Source organism: Chanos chanos, chromosome 6 (genome assembly GCF_902362185.1).
Source record: "Chanos chanos chromosome 6, fChaCha1.1, whole genome shotgun sequence".
NCBI classification, from domain to species: Eukaryota; Metazoa; Chordata; class Actinopteri; order Gonorynchiformes; family Chanidae; genus Chanos; species Chanos chanos.
This window is the reverse complement of record NC_044500.1, coordinates 5017825-5037845: the sequence shown is the minus strand read 5'-3', so window position 1 is coordinate 5037845 and position 20021 is coordinate 5017825. Positions and strand designations below refer to the sequence as shown.

Genomic DNA, 20021 nt, shown 5'->3' with positions numbered 1-20021 from the left:
GTGTAGATCTCACTGAGAAGTGTAGGGTTTCCCTGTTTTGTTAAAGCATCACAGAGAAACTGAAATTTCTCTCTCAGATTTGATTTGTGTTTCTGATCGACTTCAGTCTCATCAAGTGCAGATTCATGTCTGTCAGACCACAACAAAATCATACAGTCAGTTAGTTTTACAGAGAACACAAATAATTGACAAAACATACAATCATTTTAATCCATTTTATTTATTTGAACGTTCTAAAGATTTGTAACATAGGCAGATAGAAGCTGACATGAAATGATACACAACAGAGCATATGGAAAAGTGAAGTTTAAGCCTCTATTTGTTATTTTTTGGCCTTTTTAAACATGCTTATTTAAATCTTCACCCATCTGCAGCAATAAAGTCTTTTTTTTTTCTTTTAGCAAAAACATGCTTTCTATGTGTTTTAACCTTTTATCATCCCATGGTTCTATCTCCCCCCTGCTGGTCATTTTATGTTAGTTTTGCATATGGTCTTCCTGGTTTCCCTTGGTTAATCTTGTTAATTATACCATTCGTTGCATCTCTGTCAGTTTAGCCAGCCCTGGGGTGCCTCCAAATGGTAAAAAAAAATGACATCCTATGTCCTGTCCTAACAACCTTTCCTTGACCTCGCTGGAAAACATCATGAGGGAATCCGACTGCACTTACACTCGGCTACTAAATTATGTGGCGGCGGAAGTTATTGACGTAGGTTTGCTGTGGTGGAACTACAATGTTCTGAAGATGGACTGCTAAGAGCACATCTTAGATACTTCGCCCTAAGTGTTCTTAACATGTTTCATGCAGGCTACATAAATGTGGACAACCTGGTGCAAAATGTTACTTCATTACCAAAGTTGAAATTGAAATAGAGAAGGAATATAGGCTACCAGTCACAAAAGTGAAATGAAATGGTTGTCATACTGAGAATGCTTGCTCATGCACACCCTCCTGTCCACTCATATTTACTGACACAAATCCCAATTAGTATGCCTGCATGGAAATAACTGGAACTGGAAATAATATAGGACTGCAAATCTACTACTGTACATATAATTCTTAAGTTTTAAACACGCTCAGTTAAAAACATCATCTGGCTAAAAATGTCTCATATCCTTCGTCGGTCATGTTGATCGTTTGTTTTCGTGAGCAGCTGAACGTTGCTGTTGCAAGGGCTTGTGGGACAGCTGTGTCTCCCTTCCTTACATAAAAAGGATGGTCCAGTGCACCCTATGCTAAAGGAGACAGGAAAGGAAGCACTGAGGCACCTTTCCTTAGCATTTAGAGAATTTGATCAGCTTTCATCACGGCTGCCACTTAGATTTAGTCATTTCACTCAGTTAGGAACCTTCCTAAGCAAAAAAGACTGTTTGAATGCCCCCTGTTCTGTTTAGTATATATACTCTTGCTTTGTCCTTGTCTTGCGGTGTGGAAGTGTCACCATGAAGTCCTAAGCTGAAATCTGCATCAAGAATCCTGTAAGAGCCTTGAAATTTTATTAAGCCTGCTTTATTAAAAACAGAGCTAACCTGTACATGCATCCAGCACAGCCTCAAGTTCATGACACTTTTTGTGTCTTTCCTCTATGTGCTGAGCACTGTAGAGTAAACTCACACAAACTGAAGCTTATCTGACTCCATATTTTATCAATTCTTGTTTTACTGTGTTTTCTGTTTTTTAATTTATGGAATTTACATCTGTTTAAATGATACCCTCTGCCATTCATACAACAATATACTGTTTCTTTGTTTTCTCTTTATTTAAAAGCTAAACTGAAAGAGTTTGTCAAACATTTCATAAGCTTTTTCACTCTCTAAAGTGAGTGTGGTCATAGCTGTGGTTCTACCTTCTGTCTGCAGAACACTCTTCTTCTCTGATGCTGATTTTCTCTTCTGTTGTTCTGTTCATTTTCCTGGACTCGTCATCTGATCTCTCCTCATGGACACTGTAGACACAACATGATCCTCAAGTTATAAATAACTGTAGTAATGGTGGCAGTAAATTGTAAATTCACATATTAAAAACAGAATATCTATTATGTCACATACAAGCTTGGTTGCATTTAAACCTTAATCACTAATCTGCGGGAATTTTCAGCAGCACTGTCCTTTCCCTACATCAAGAGGCTTCTATTCATCTTGTGGGAGCACAGGAATTTGGTGTGACTATCACTGTGTGCCAATAGCTGACCTTGCTCTTTGCCTGTAGCAGGAGATGATCTGTAAATGCTAGAGTGAAGTCTGTTGAAATTGTTCCCGTGGAAGCTCATGTACTTCAAATATCATGTTTGAATGTATTTTATTGTCATGTTTGGTGAGGCTTTGAGGCTTATTTCATGGTCTGTGATTTACTTGCACAAGCAGAGAGGTCTCATGTGGTTTTAATAAAGGTTGTGCACTATTGTGTAAAAGGAATTCTAGGGGAGATCCAGACACTGGTCAATGACTGACACCTCTGTTTTCTTGTAAATACACTAAATTCTCATGAATTCTGTCTCTGAGACAAACCGAAATTTTGCAATTTTATTATTTCTGTATTCTTGTAATATTAAGACTTTTTTCTTGAAATATTATGACTTTATTCTCCTTAAATTACGACTTCATTCTCATAATATTATGACTGTTTTTTCCTCTCTCAATTACGACTTTATTCTCTGATTTTTTTTTTTTACTCAGTGTGGCCCTAATACTCCATTGTAGCATTTTGCTGTGTCGTTATCTTTTTTTAGTGAAGCCAAGCCAAACTTTTGATCATTTTCTGCAGTTAGTCATGGTCCAGGAAGTAAACAGAAGAGTCTCTTCTCACAAGCTTTTCGACGTACTGTGTAACAAAGGACGTGACGTTACGTCAGCGTATCAGGTCCTGGCAGATAACCGAAACTATTATGGACTGTAAAATGCTTGCTGAAGTTGACTGAAAAATGCAAAAGTTAGGAACCCGAAAAGCACATGTCTTATCGAATCTATGGTTCTTAGAAATTTGAAACTGGTTCCAACTTGGAACCGGTTCTTGATACCCAATCCTGGTGTACAAAAGGAAAGATATCACACTCAGACACAAAACACATAACCAAAACAACACACCTGATAAATTCAAATACACACTTGAAAATGTCTGAACTGGTGTCAGCTGGTCAAATAAATACAGGGCCACTGACCAAATAAAAAGAGGGACAATAAAAATTCCAAGATGAAAAATAACAAGACACATGAAATCTGATCAGTTACTGACACCCATCACGCTAGACCAATGCCAGTACAAACATAGACACAGCACAACAATTATAGCATCACTAATGTTGCAGAAAAGTTAGGTCTGAACATCACACACCTTAAACGAGGAGCCTACCAGACCGATGGGAGGTTAGGGCCTACCCCAATAAGTACTGCATTAAATGGACTGACCACCAGTCCAGAATAATGGAAGAAGCACAAAAAAACCAAAAAAAAACCCTCAAAACAAATAAACTTAGCACTCCTCACAATAAACAAACCAGCACTCACATGGTGAGTTCCCAAGCAAGTGGATGCCCCATAAATGTTAATGTCACAGCCACAGATATGTTAATGTCAGCATGAAGATTACTACATACAGGGATTGAAAGTGACTACCAGTGCTAACACCACTTACCAGAGAGAACCACTTACCAGAGTCCAGAGAGAACCGTGATAAAACATAGACATTTGAAGAAATTAGAAATGCTATCACCTCTGCTAAGGCAGACCAAACATCGTTAACACTGACAAGGAATTTGAAGGAACTAGAAATGCTATCCCCTCTACATGAGTATGAGTGCTTGACTAAATGTCTGCATGTAAAATGCTCTACTCACTCACGCATTCATTTAATAATCTGTTAAGCACTGTATCAGATTGCATCGTATTGCATTGCACCGAATCAAATCACTGAATCATTATATTCAGACTGCTGATTGTTTCAGAGAATCCTTACATCCCTAGACAATATAATAGGTTTAAATGAGGAGCAATGAGACATCTTGAGTTAAACAGAATCTTGCTACCAGCTCTATTAACAATATTAGCAAGGGGACTTTTCCAAGCCATAGACTGTGCTTAACATGAGGCGTTAGGCTTATCTATGAAGGTAACGGAACACACTTTGACACTCTCACATGCCATTACTAAGCTCAAAGACCCCGTCTAAATGCACACTCATAAGTGATATTAGTATCAAGTCCAATATTCACAGTGAACCACTAACCAGAACTGATCTATACCATTGGCTTGACACCATAATAGTTAGGTTATTTGCTCAAATTCACATCAACACTGAACAGCCGTGTAAAGAGTGAAACCTGACCCATGCTTTATTTAGCCACTAGTTCATTATCATATCCAAGGCATGGTAATGTCTAGTTGTAGGATAACTGTACCACCCTATGTGTTGTAGGGCTTGGTGAGTATGTCCTATATGTGTTTGACAGCATTCTCAGCTGCATTCAAACACATCAAATGCTTCAGTAAATATCCCTACTGTAGCGCTTCATCAGGAAGAGTGTCATAAACATGATTCAGTTTTGACAGAATCTTACCTGTGTTCAGGAGGAAAGTTTCCTTTGAACTTTATTGGACAATCCATGGACGCGTCAGTCTTCATGGACACACAGCTGGGTACAGGTGAGTCTGGTCTCTCCTTATGGATTGGCCTTCAACACAGAACACACTGGCTCTTTTTTGATCAATTGACTACATAAATCAAAGGAGAACTAGTTTTGATTTTTCATACACAATTTATGAGCACTTCAACAAACCCTAATTTGTTAATACATCAGTGAACTGGTCATCTTGAAAATCCATTACTTATGTTTCACACAATCACAAATCACAAATACACACATGCAAGTATGCACTCACGCACACAAACAAACACACGCACACACACACACACACACACACACACACACAGACACAGACACACACAGACACACACACACACACTGCTGTTTCTCTCCCTGTCTCATCTACAGACAGTGAGACAGAGAGAGACAGTGTGAGAGAGAGAAAACACACAGGCACACACACACACACACATACACTGCTGTTTCTCTCCCTGTCTCACCTACAGACAGTGAGACAGAGAGAGACAATGTGAGAGAGAGAAAACACACAGACACACACACACACACACACACCACACACTGCTGTTTCTCTCCCTGTCTCACCTACAGACAGTGAGACAGAGAGAGACAGAGTGAGAGAGAGAAAACACACAGACACACACACACACACAAACTCACACACTTCATTTACTAGTTAATGTCACCATTAAAGAGTAAAATTAGACATTTACTCAGGAGGAGTGTAATAAACATGATTGAACTATGATGATATCTTGCCTGTGTTCAGGAGGAAAGTCTCCATCTTTAAATCCTAGAGTTAAATCCATGGATCTGTCACTCTTCATGGACACACAGCTGGGTACGCATGAGTCTGGTCTCTCCTGATGGACTGGTCTTCAACAAAACACATTCTTTGACTTTTTTTTGATCAGTTGGAGATTTAAGTGGAAAGCAGAACTAGTTTTGATTAAAACACAGTATTACTCATTAGCACCTCAACAAATCCTAATCCGTCAATAAATCAGTGAACTCTCCTTGTTGAAAAACAATGATAGGTTTCAAACTCTCTCTCTCTCTCTCTCTTACACACACGCACATACACACACACACACACGCACACACACACACACATGCACACACACACACACACACACACACGATGCAACACATTGACTAAGCTGACCCCTCCCCTCTCATGCACCCCTCTAACACTATACATTTCAGCACGTTATTTCACTTTGATTTTCTTTCCTACAAAGCTCTAAGAAACACACATCTATACAGTCATTCACCAAAAAAAAACCTCACACAGACAATCATACAGGTATCATTTCACACTCTTACAGGTAACAGACTACATGAAAAGATTTTTTTTTTTTTAATATAAATTGCCAAAGCTCAGAAATGAAAGGCTCACAGACATAAACACGGGCCTGCACACACATTATACACGACGCACAACTACACCTGTGTGCTCCCCTCTCTCCCCCTCTCTCTCTCTCTCTCTCTCTCACACACACACACACACACGCACACAACACACACCTATCCCCCAACCATACTATAATCATTATCACGTACCCTGTGTGTTGAGAAGCAGTGCTGTCCTCCTCATTCTCTCCACAGAGACTCATTTTAGACAAAGTATTTGAATCCACAAACGACTGCCTGCTGATTAGCATATCTGTCAATGCCGCACACATGACATTTCTACACATTTCTACATATCCCCACACGTGACCTAGAAACACATAAAAACTGCACAGTATACGCAAAACATCGTTACGCAACCATTTTGTGAGATTTATCAAAGTTTAAAAGTCGCTTTCTTTCTGTTTTTTTGCAAATGAAATCAAAATATCGTGCAGCCCTGCTAGTCAGAGAAGTCATTTTATGAGGGCCAAAGAGGAACTACAGTCAGAAGAAAGCTCCCACATTGTAATGCACACATTTAAACAAAAACAATTGCCAGCCAGGAAACCTTTCCATGTTGCTGAAGTCAACCATATATATATTTTTTTTTACACTCAGCATTGCTGTAGTTACTCAGCATACTCTTAGTATTACTGTAGTTTAACTTTGTTTACACCAATGTAACGTTTTTTCTTTTTCTTTTTTTTCTTTTTCTATAGTAATATGACTAAATATTGACCTATCGTGTATGCACTTTATGCATTAATCATGGCACATTATTGTATAATATCTTACTGTTTGTCTGCTGGTTTGAAGAGTTTCAGATTCCTCAGCCGTTTCACAAAATGGAGCCAGGCTGGCGATACTTTCAGTTTTCCTGTCAGTCCACTCCTGACTTGGTGCAAACACAGGGAAATTACCTTCCAAGTCCCTAGCTCCCCCTGGTGGCTGTATGAGAGGCAGTGAGAGAGAGAGAGAGAGAGAGAGAGAGAGAGAGGGAGACGGAGACAGAGACATATATTTGTGTGTGTGGGGGGGGGGGGGTTGGCCCCACGACAGTATTTGAGTATCACTGAACATTTTACCAGTAGTCACATATGATCGCTACACTGTTTATTCATTTACTGAATATACTATTAAAACTTCATAGTCATTTTAATGGTTATTGGATTAAATGAATGTGTGTTCATTTATATTAGCCACTGAAATATGAATGGGGGGTGAAAAAGAATAAAACAATGAATGAAATAATGAAATAATCAAAATGAGGAATTTGTGTGACTGTTTTCATATTAGTTTAACATACTGCATTGATCTCTTTAGGATATTAATGAAAATAAAGACAACTGGCATTTTCTATTTCTCAAATTTAGACAGCTGATTGGACACTGGTTTCACCACAGCCCATGCCAATCAACCGATAAAGCCCTGAACTGAAAAGAAAATACCTGTGAGTGCTAAGAGTAATGGTTCACACAGCAGGAAACCTGATGAGACACATAGAGACTGAATGTTCACAGGTAACTCCTCAGAGTGTCTTCCCACCAGAGCAGTGGACACACAGAACAGTGAAGGACTGAGGACACTAGACCCTCTAATGATCTTACACTTACATAAATTCACACTCACACACACTGTAGTTATATCTCAACATGCACGGGCAATAAACAAAGTTAAATGCTGCCCTCTTCAGTCAGTTTACACAGTTTATCAATGAACAATGTGTCATCATTACAATAAACAAACAAAGCTGTGTGTCAATGAACTGCTCTCTCATCTTTGTGTGTTTAGTGAAATGAGAAGACACTGTGCCATTTTTGAACTCAGCGCAGATGAAAATGGAAAGTTACACATATAAACATATGAGAGAGAGAGAGAGAGAAAGAGAGAGAGAGAGAGAGAGAGAGAGAGAGAGAGAAACAGGGTGTTTATGTAGGTGGTGAACTCAGACTGAGTGGGAAGTAAACTCTGCTGTATTCAGTTACTCACCCTTATCCAAACCCATTCTGATCTCCTCAGATGGTCTTATGGTTTAATTACATTGTGTGACCATCAGTTACCATTCTCCCATAATCAGTATTTTTCATTACTCCTCTTTTCTTTCCTGGATCAGTGTGGCATTCAGCAATGCTTGTGAATATATGTGAATGGTGATGTTGGACTAATTGTTTTTACTATATTTTTTGTACTGCATATTTGAGGAGTGAAGAGTATTGGTCTGGTTTGTTGTTCCTCTGCCCTGCTAGTCATAGCAATCATTTTATGAGGGCCAAAGAGGAACTACAGTTGGACTAATTGTTTTTACTATATTTTTTGTACTGCATATTTGAGGAGTGAAGAGTATTGGTCTGGTTTGTAGTTCCTCTGTATCACTGCTGCATCAAAGCAGGCCTCATGACTCATGACTCCTTCAGGTTGAGATGCTACAACAGTGAAGGATATGGACACATGGCACGTGATCGGCCCACTGGTAAGGGCCCCAGATAAGCAGAGCAGCCTCAAGCCCAAGCAAATGTATCTTTCTACCCAGGAAAATATGTTCTCCCTTGATGATGTCTCATTGCTACAGGCTGAGACTGGTGCTGGAGAAAGAGCTTCCTGGCCAAAGAGAAGACTGCACTCAACTTTCTTCCAGTTCCCAGGCTGATTGATGTATTGATGCTTGTATGTAATTCAGACTCAGGTGTTGCGAAAAGGCAATCAAGAAATGTATTTAAACTTTCACTAATCACTCACTGTATCCTTTGTTTGACATCACCTGATACAAAACAACACTTGATATAATTCTTTCATTTTCTGTCATAGAGCTGAACAGGTTACCACGGCAGTACTGTAACGTGTCATTTGTGAGACGCCTTGACTGATCACAGATCTGTCATGAGGGTTTAGGGATCTTGTTATTGTGCTTGACTCACCATAGCTGCTTTTGCTTGATAGTGCTTGTGCTTCTTTTAAAAAGGAAAGTCATGTTCTTTAAACATTTAAGCTGTCATTTTAAAGTATTGACCGATATCTCCAATCTGGGGGGAAGCACAGTGACTGTATGGAAGAAACAGTTGGTGAAGTCGGTGGATGAATATATATATATATATATTGTTTATTTAACTCCTCATACCATGTGTTTAAAAGATTAGCGTCTGTGAGTGTGTGTGTGTGTGTGTGTGTGTGTGCGTGTAGCTGTGTTGTGGAAGAAAGAATTTTTTTTTCCAAAAGTGAAGGCTTTATCACATCTGTTGTACTATTTTTTCTTTTTTTTTTTTTACTGGAATCTCCTCTCAGAAAGCAGTTACATTCTTTTTTTTTTTTTTTTCAAAATTAGGATCTAAATGTTAGACTGTAAACAACCAAAATATTGAAATACAACACATAAGCACAGTATTAAATGTAAACAGCGGAATGACTCAGAGCACATTAACCAGACCATGTAGACAATTCTAACATTGCTCATTTTCTAGTTTCCCATTCATTATCAACATTTAGAAAGTTATAGTCCAACTGACAAATACATAAATGAAATGAAATAAATGTTCTCCACAACAAGAATATTAAACATTTGAAATAAGAAAACTCATACAGTTTAAGTGAGTAAAGGAGATGAGAGCCCTGTCCTGTGTTGCTGATGAGAGTTTAGAGTGAGTGAGTGACTGTGGAGTTGAATGTGTAGAGGAGAGTCACTGTATCAGAGGAGATGCTGTAGAGGAATCAGTGAGTCAGTCAGACAGTCCTGATCCACTCCACTCAGCATCACCTCATCACCACTTCATGGACCACACAGGGATCCAGTTTGGCCCAATTACAGCATGGACAGTAACTTTTCTCCAGAACAGACTTTAGACGGCACCAAAATCAAAAGATTCTGGAGAGAAGTGAATGGAGGAAAGAGCAGAGATATTAATGAAAAGCTCATTTTGTTGATGAAGATTATATTAAGGGGCGGCATGGTGGTGCAGTGGGTAGTGCTGTTGCCTCACACCAAGAAGGTCTCGGGTTTGACTCCCGGTTTGCATGTTCTCCCTGTGTCTGCGTGGGTTTCCTCCCACAGTCCAAAGACATGCAGGCTAGGTGAATTTGAGACACTAAACTGCCCCTAGGTATGAATGTGTGCGTGAGTGTGTTTGTCTGTGTGTCTGCCCTGTGATGGACTGGCGACCTGTCCAGGGTGTTTCCCCACCTTTTGCCCTATGAGCGCTGGGATAGGCTCCAGCTGCCCCTGCGACCCGAATCAGGATAAGCGGCTTAGATAGTGAGTGAGTGAGATTATATGAAATGATTTTGCAGAAAAAAATGTTTAAATGTAGTAGATATTAAAGGTTCAACTGAAATATTAATGCTATAACTTCTAGATCAGCCCAAATCTATGTGCGTTTGTATGAGTTCTCTTAGGGACACAGTGAGAGCTGAATGTATCATTTCTAATCTCGATCAAAACAATTCGACACTGAGAGATTTCACCAAGAGCAGGAAATCAATACAACACACACTATTATCTATATACCTCCTGCCCCCTCAGTGTTTATCAGTGTTTATCAGTGCTGTGGGAAGATCAGAGACTAAAGTACTGTGGCGAGATCAGGAGACTTGTAGGAGCAAAGTCAGCTGCTCTCTCTCCTTTCTCCCCCCTTTTGGCAAATGTATCTTTCTACCCAGGAAAATATGTTACAGACAATAGTCCATAAAATACATGCCCGTGTGTAGTGACCATGACAATATGAAGTTTCAGGTCATTAAGTGAAGAAGAAGAAGTGGGTGTTCCTTTACTTTAATTACTTTAGATTCTGAAGTTTATACTGCGGATCATCCTGTAGAGCAGAGAGAAGATTCTTTCCTGTGTCTCCTATGTTATCATTGCCATACAGATACAGTTCTCTCAGGTATGAGGGGTTTGATTTCAGAGCTGAAGCCAGAGCAGCACAGCCTTCATCTGTGAGATCACAATATTCCAGCCTACAGAGAGAACAGAGACACACTCTTCACACTTTCAACAGGGGGAGGAGAATCAATACATTATTATTGAAGACCATCTGTTGTCTTTATTTTAAAGCTCATTTTTAATGACCTAAAATACCCCCAAATCCCTAGTACAGTCCACACACACACACACACACACACACACACACACACACACACACACACACACACACATTCACGCACACACAGACAAATGGAACAAAAAAAACCCCAACAATAAAGAAAAACAAAAATACACTGTCCTTGACAACATGCTTATAAAACAACTTTAAGAAACCCTAACATAATCCATTTGTACTACTGTTGCCTGCAGTACAAAAAGAAAGGGTGTTAAATCAAATTATGTCTAACTGTCCTCACGACCAATTTATAAACTCACTATTCAGAAACATACTGTACTGATTTATCACATAACTACATAAAAGTTTACTGTATCTATATAGTGAATGAACATGGGGCACCCATTTCAGATCATCAGCCCTGAAAAATGATGAGATGTCTGACGGTCTCATTTTTAATTATCTTTGTGTTAGCGTGCTTATATCATTACTTATATAATTCTACATACATATTAAAAATGCTTTAACGCATATAGAAAAAGAAAAGTATTTATAGATTTAATCATGATGCTGCACATCTTTCTCACAACATCTCACTATTAGAGAATGTGTTGTAGTGAAGAGCAGGTCATGTGTGACTCTCAGAGAGATGATCTTACCTCAGTATCTCCAGTTTACAGTGAGGATTCTCCAGCCCAGCAGAGAGCAGTTCCACTCCTGAATCCTGCAGTTTATTGTAACTCAGATCCAGTTCTCTCAGACTGGAGGAGTTTGATCTGAGAGCTGAGGCCAGAACTTCACAACTTTTCTCTGTCAGACAACATGCAATCAGTCTGGAAAAGATAAATAATACATCTGAGAGTTGAACTTGCAGTTACACACACACACACACACACAGACACACACACACACACACACACACACACACGCACAGACACACACAAGAAGACAAAAAACCAAATACACAGTATCCTTGAGAACAATGTTAATAATACAACTTTAAGAAAGTCTATTATAATCCTTGTGTAAGTGTGAAACTGGATTGGACACACGCAGTAAATTCTCATTTTATCCTCACTCATAATTTCTATATGTTCATTTGAACAAAATGAGCACAATCACTATGATATTATGGTACATCATTTCATATTCACATTAGACATGTTTTAATGTATGTTTCTAATGCATGTAGAAAAAGAAAAATATTTACAGATCCAATCATAGTGCTGCACTTTTTCCTCATAACATGCAATGACACAGGTTTATCAGTCACAGCTTAACTTATGTGCAGCATAAAAGATCCACAATTTAAAATTTGGAAGCTTTTTGTTGTTTGTTTGTTTGTTTTTAGAGACTGAAGGAGTGTAAATCTACAGTATAAACTCACCATGAGAGAATGTGCTGTAGTGAAGAGCATTTCATATGTGACTCTCAGAGAGATGATCTTACCTCAGTATCTCCAGTTTACAGTGAGGACTCTCCAGGCCAGCAGAGAGCAACTCCACTCCTGAATCCTGCAGATTATTGCAAATCAGATCCAGTTCTCTCAGACTGGAGGAGTTTGAGCTGAGAGCTGAGGCCAGAGCTGCACAACTTTTCTCTGTCAGTTTACACGTATCAAGTCTGGAAAAAATAAATAATACATCTGAGAGTTGAACCTGCAGTTACACACACAAACACATACACACACAGACACGTACACCGTACACACACAGACACACACACACGAGCAAACACACATAAAAAGACAAAAACCAAAAACACAGTATCCTAGAGAACAATGTTAATAATACAACTTTAAGAAAGTCTATTATAATCCTTGTGTAAGTGTGAAACTGGATTGGACACACGCAGTAAATTCTCATTTTATCCTCACTCATAATTTCTATATGTTCATTTGAACAAAATGAGCACAATCACTATGATATTATGGTATATCATTTCATATTCACATTAGACATGTTTTTAATGTATGTTTTTAATGCATGTTGAAAAAGAAAAATATTTACAGATCCAATCGTAGTGCTGCACTTTTTCCTCATAACATGCAATGACAGACGCACAGTAAAGGTTTATCAGTCACAGCTTAACTTATGTGCAGCATAAAAGATCCACAATTTAAAATTTGGAAGTGTTTTTGTTGTTTATTTGTTTGTTTGTTTGTTTTTAGAGACTGAAGGAGTATAAATCTACAGTATAAACTCACCACTAGAGAATGCATGGCAGTGAAGAGCAGGTCATGTGTGACTCTCAGAGAGATGATCTTACCTCAGTATCTCCAGTTTACAGTGAGGACTCTCCAGGCCAGCAGAGAACAGTTCCACTCCTGAATCCTGCAGATTATTATCAGTCAGGTCCAGTTCTCTCAGACTGGAGGAGTTTGAGCTGAGAGCTGAGGCCAGAGCTTCACAACTTTTCTCTGTCAGATTACACATACTGAGTCTGGAAAAAATAAACAATGCACCTGAGAGTTGAACATGCAGTTACACACACACACACACACACACACGTACACCGTACACACACACACAAGCACACACACACACATACACAACAACAACAACCAGAAACACACTATACTTGAGAACAATATAAATAATACAACTTTAAGAAACCCTTTTATAATCCCTTTATACTACCATTGTTTATAGTACAAAAAGAAAAATTGTATAATCAAATTATATCTAGGAACAATTTCAAATTATAAGCCTTGAAAAATGATCAAATCTGATGGTCTCATTCTTAATTATCTTTGTGTTAGTGTATGTGTCTGTGTTGAACTCAGGTTTCCTGGATTTTACACAAACAGTAATTTCTCGTTTTTTCCTCACTGATCATCTCCATTGGTTCATTTGAACTCAATTCACACAGTCACTATAGTATTACCATAAAGATTTTACACTCACATTAAAACTGTTTTCATGCATATAGAAAAAGTATTTATAGATCTAATCATGATGCTGCACATCTTTCTCACAACATCTCACTGTTAGTGTCACGCTGGTGGTGTGGTGCAGGACCCAAGTGCAAAGACACGATGATTGAAGTGACAAAACGGAAGACTTTACTGATAAACTGAAGATTAAAATACAAGAGCAAACTGATAACAAAAGCCGATAACAAAAAGGTGCAGCATGACAGTGCGCAAAATACACAAACAACGATAGACAAAGGACAAGGAAAACACTAGGGCTTAAATACAGAGGGAAACCAAACAGGGCAAAACAGGATTGGTTCAAATTAACAAGGTTAATAATCGGGACAAACAGGAACAGGTGAGGGGCGGAGACAGACAGAGCAGGGGCACAAAGACAGAACAAAAGAAAATGGAGGTGCAGGCTGTGACAGTTAGAGAATGTGCTGTAGTGAAGAACAGGTCATGTGTGACTCTCAGAGAGATGATCTTACCTCAGTTTCTCCAGTTTACAGTGAGGACTGTCCAGGCCAGCAGAGAGCAACTTCACTCCTGAATCCAGCAGTATATTGTAACTCAGATCCAGTTCTCTCAGACTAGAGGAGTTTGAGCTGAGAGCTGAGGCCAGAGCTGCACAACTTTTCTCTTCCAGATCACACAAACTGAGTCTGGAAAAAATAAATAATACATCTGAGAGTTGAACTTGCAGTTACACACAAACACACACACACACACACACACAAAGATAAAAACCAAAAACACAGTATCCTTGAGAACAATGTTAATAATACAACTTTAAGAAAGTCTATTATAATCCTTGTGTACGTGTCAAATTGGATTGGACACACACACAGTTAATTCTCATTTTATAGTCACTGGTTCTGGTTGGTGGTTTCAGAGACAGTTACAGTAGTTATAGAGGCTAAAATATTAATGTGCATTTTCACACATGGATTAAAAGAACAGATGAATATGACTGAATTATTAGATAAAATTCCAGGACAGAAAATAAAGAATCTAATACTCCATGACTTTTCCAAGTAATTACTCATGACAGTGGCTCTTTCGGACACCCCTCTGAAGTCTCCATATGGAGAATTTTATTATTTGAAGTTTAGTCCCGAGCCCTCACAGACCTGAGGTCAACCCTCTCATCCTCTACCCAATCAGTAAATAATCGTTTCTAGAAACAACACCTTCCTCTGTGGTTAGTCATATTAAAACAGCATCAACGTACTTGGCCATTCTGGATGCTTTGATCACTGGAAGCAGATTCAGAAACACCTCATCTGATGTTATAGAAGAGTTGTCCTCCGTGCTCTTTGTGTACTGCTGTAGATCAAACACATCCAATTCTTCTTTTGAGGTCAGTAACACAAACACCACAGCTGACCACTGAGATGGAGAGAGTTTTGATTCAGTCAGAACCCCAGATCTCAGGTATTGCTGGACTTCATTCACCAGAGAATGATCATTGAGTTCATTGAGACAATGGAACAGATTGATGGATTTCTCTGGAGATGGATTCATTCTTATCCTTGTCTTGATGTAAAAAGCTGTGCTCTCTCTATCCTGTGCGCTATTTCCTATCCGTGTGGACAACTCTTGTAATAGATTCTGACTGGACTTTACTGAAAGGCCCAGAAGGAAGCGGAGGAAAAGGTCCAGGTGTCCAGTCTTGCTCTGTAAGGCCTGATCTACTGCCCTCTTGTGTAAATCAGAAACAGTTTCGCCTTTGATCTTCGTCATAAACTTGGAAAATACACTTTGGTTAAACACATTCCTGCCCTTGTTGATAAAGGAAAGATAAACATAAAGAGCTGCAAGATGTTCCTGAATGCTCAGATGTGTAAAGCAGAACACCTTCCCCTGGTACAGCCCTAACTCCTCTCTAAAGATCTGGGTGCACACTCCTGAGTACACTGATGCTTCTCTCACATCAATGCCACACTCTCTCAGGTCTTCCTCAAAAAAGATCACATTGCCTTTTTTCAGCTGCTGAAAAGCCAGTTGCCCAAGTTTGAAAATCATTAATTTGTCTGTCTCTCTGCTCTCACTGTGCTTTTCTTTGGTTTCGATTTGAATAAACAGAAAGTGTGTGTACATTTGTGTCAGAGTTGTGGGAATCTCTCCTGTCTCTTCTTCTTCACCCAAAATTCTCTCTAGAACAGTGGCTGAAATCCAACAGAACACTGGTATGTGGCACATGATGTAAAGGCTTCTTGAAGACTTCATGTGTGAGATGATTCTGTCGGCCAGGTTCTGATCACTGATTCTCTTCCTGAAGTACTCCACCTTCTGTTCATCATTAAACCCTCGAATCTCAGTGACCTGGTCAACATAATGAGGAGGGATTTGACTGACTGCTGCTGGTCGGGAGGTTATCCAGATGAGAGCAGAGGGAAGCAAATTCCCCTTGATGAGGTTTGTCAGCAGCACATGCACTGAGGTTGACTCTGTTACATCACACAGACTCTCATTGTTTTGAAAATCCAGAGGTAGTCGACACTCATCCAGGCCATCAAAGATGAAAAGAACTTTATGCTGATTGCTGTCAAATATTTTGCTTTCACTGAAAAGGCCATGAAGTAAACTCATCAGACTGTGTTTTTGGTCCTTCATCAAATTCAGCTCTCTGAAAGGAAGTGGAAATATGAAGTGGATATCGTGATTGGCTTTCTCTTCAGCCCAGTCTAGAATGAACTTCTGCACAGAGACTGTTTTTCCAATGCCAGTGACTCCTGTTGTCAGCACAGTTCTGATGGGTTTGTCTTGTTCATGTAAGGGTTTAAATATGTCATTGCATTTGATTGGTTTGTCTTCTGTTGCTGTTCTCCTGGATGCGGTCTCAATCTGTCTGACCTCATGTTCATTGTTGACCTGTTCACTTTCACCCTGCATAATGTAGAGTTCTGTGTAGATCTCATTGAGAAGTGTAGGGTTTCCCTGTTTTGTTAAATCTTCACAAACACACTGAAATTTCTCTCTCAGATCTGATTTGAATCTCTTATAGACATCAGTCTCATCCAAAGCAGATTCATATCTGTGAAATCACAACAAAGCCATGCAACATGTCAGTTTTACATAAAATATAAATATTCAGGTAAAACATACAGTCTGATATTCCAATACATTTTATGTATTTGAATATTCTAAAGATTTGTAATATGGTGAAGGTGACATGAAATATAAAAACATAAAACACAGTTCATGGAAGTGTAAGCCATTAATAGCTGATATTTAGCTTATTTTTTACCACCTTAAATATTTATTAATTTGCATTAATAATCACATTATTTAACAAATTCATGCTTTATTCTGTGTTTCACTTTTTCTGCACCGTTTCTCTATGTGTTGACAACTGTAGACTAAATTCACATATCATGCAGTTTATTTTGTTTCTGTTTTTCATAAATTATAGTCTTACAGCGGTTTTTGCCTTTTAATTGATGAAATCAACCATAAAATGTACAACATCCATTTAAATGATGTACTATTTTAGGCATACGGCAATATACTATTTCACTGCTCTGTCTTTATGTAGCCAGAAGGGAAATATCTCAGTATTTCATTAGATTTTACACTCTCTAAAGTGAGTGTGGTCATGGTTGTGGTTCTACCTTCTGTCTGCAGAACACTCTCCCTCTGTGATGCTGATTGTCTCTTCTGTTGTTCTGTTTGTCTTCCTGGACTCACTGTCTGATCTCTCCTCATGGACACTGTGGACACAACATGATCCTCAAGTCATAAATAACATTAGTAATAGTAGAAGTAAAAATGGATGGTAAATTCATATACTGAGAACAGAATATTCTGATTGTCATATGCAACTTTTGTTTAATTCAAACACTAATTTAGGGGAATTTTCAATAGAGCGGTTCCTTCCCTACATCAGGTGACCTCCCTTCATCTTGTGGGAGCACAAGAATTTGGTGTTACTATCACTGCCAACAATACATTGAAACTGTTCCCACGGAAGCTTATTGATTACAAATATCACCTTTGAATGTGTTTTATTGTCATATTTAGTGCTACTTTGAAGCTCATTTCATGATTCATGACTTAATTGTACAAGCAGAGGGATCTGACCTGGTTTTAATAAAGGTGTGAAAGGGGTGCTAGGGAAGATGCAAGTTGTGTCCTTCTCTCTAAACAGAAAACCTCCTCCAGACACTGATCAATCACTGATACATGTTTTCTTTCAGGTACACTGTAAATTACCGCTCTCTTTCCTTTACTGTTGTTCGTGCCTTTATTAAAATACAGCATAACAAATCCAAAAATTTGAAATCCGAAATGCTCCAAAATCAGAAACTTTGAGCACCGACATGACGCCATTTTTCTTTTTTTTTTTTTTTTTTCTCACATTTTCTTATTTTTTCTGTTAAGTACTTATGTGTGAATAAGTATAAGAATATTATTGCTTATGAGTAACATATAAATTCATAATAAGGAATGAAGGTGATGCCAAACACCACAGATTGTCCACATGGACCCTAAGTTTCTCATGGTTCAGTGTACACCAACTTTGTATCTTTCAGATGGTATAAAAATGTCTATTGATAGATATTTTACTCTATAGTCTCTATCGCTAATGTCACAAAACATTACAAAAACATATTGCATCACTATATAGGAGTGCTGCAGTCCAATTTGTCCTCAGGCTGAAATCCACCGTGGCTTTGTTGTCAATCACAGAAAACAGGAAGTAAACACCACACCAAAGTTATTGAAGGCAGAAAATATTTCAGTTTGTTGTAATAACTAAAAGATTGGAAAAATAATGTTATTAACCGGTTACCATTACTTCAAATAAATGTTTCTGTTCCAGAACATTAAAAAATATCAAATTTCTAGTTTCGTTCTATTTTCTACAGAAATATCGATTGTTTCTGGTTTTCGTTTTCATTCTTTGAACCGGTTCAAAGCCTTGGTACAAGGTGTATAGCCTATGAAAAATAAATAGATTTTGTGTTTAGACTCTCATTATGCACGTGGAGATACTCCAAAATCCGAAAAAATCCCAAGCATTTCAAATAAAGGATACTCAAACTAGATACCAATTTTTAAAGTTATATATTATATTTTTATATATATATATATATATGGCAATATAATGTATATTATATTTGTATGCCATGATAAAGTTATAGAATCTATCTATCTATCTATCTGTCTATCTATCCATTTATCTGAGAGAGAGAGACAAATTGAAAAAACTCATTTATTAGTTAATATTGCCATTGAAGAGTCAAACTGAACAGTGGAAGAGTGTCACGAACTGTGACGACCTCGTTGACTCCAGCCATTCAGTGATCTGTGTCGCCAGTCCACTAATCATCGGCCTGTCCTCTCATCATCTCTTTCACCTGTAACCACCCTTCTGTTTCTCCGCCTCCTCACTTTCAGCGTAATCACTGAGCATGACATTTCTAAGCCTGTTTATCCAGTGTTTTCTAGTCCTGCCTGAAACTCCGTTTGCTGTTATCCAGCCTGTTCCCTGTGCTCCTGTTTTACATCAAGCCCTGTTTGTTTTTCAACCTGTTTGTATTTTTGCTCTCATTCATTAAAACACTCTCTTGCTCTGCACTTGCGTCCTGCTCTCTGCTGTGCTCAAACATGATTTAATTTTGAGAATGATCTTACTTGTGTTCAGGTGGAAAGTCTCCCTCTTTGAATTCTGGTTGATAATTCATAGACCCGTTACTTTTCATGGACACACAGCTGGGCACAGGTGAATCAGATCTTTCCTGATGGATTGGCCTGCAATGTCACACATATACCCACATGCATGCACAGATGATAAAATAATTTTTGAAGAACTACGGAGAGTTTTCAAAACACTTGAATTTAACATCTCTCGTGGGCCCACCACCTGCGAGGGGAGAAATAGGGGTTGGGTGTGATGCCACACGGGTGGCAGGATGGGGCGAGGGCCCCAGCGGACTGGACTTACGGTACAGAAACTGGCTTTTGGTACGTGGAATGTCACCTCTCTGGGGGGGGAAAGAGCCGGAACTTGTGCGGGAGGTGGAGCGATACCAACTAGATATAGTCGGGCTCACTTCTACGCACAGCCTTGGCTCTG

At 38.8% G+C, this 20021-nt stretch overlaps 1 protein-coding gene across 1 annotated transcript in view; it reads right to left on the bottom strand.

Annotated features, from left to right (window-relative positions):
- Window positions 1–20021, bottom strand: part of LOC115814077 (NACHT, LRR and PYD domains-containing protein 12-like) — a 52418-nt gene that overhangs the window by 8073 nt on the left and 24324 nt on the right. The window contains exons 9-12 of the mRNA XM_030776797.1: window positions 15171–15368; window positions 13288–13461; window positions 12469–12642; window positions 11679–11852 (exon numbers count right to left, since the gene is read on the bottom strand). Coding sequence (XP_030632657.1) covers window positions 11679–11852; window positions 12469–12642; window positions 13288–13461; window positions 15171–15368 — 720 coding nt within the window. The remainder of the gene's footprint in view (window positions 1–11678; window positions 11853–12468; window positions 12643–13287; window positions 13462–15170; window positions 15369–20021) is intronic.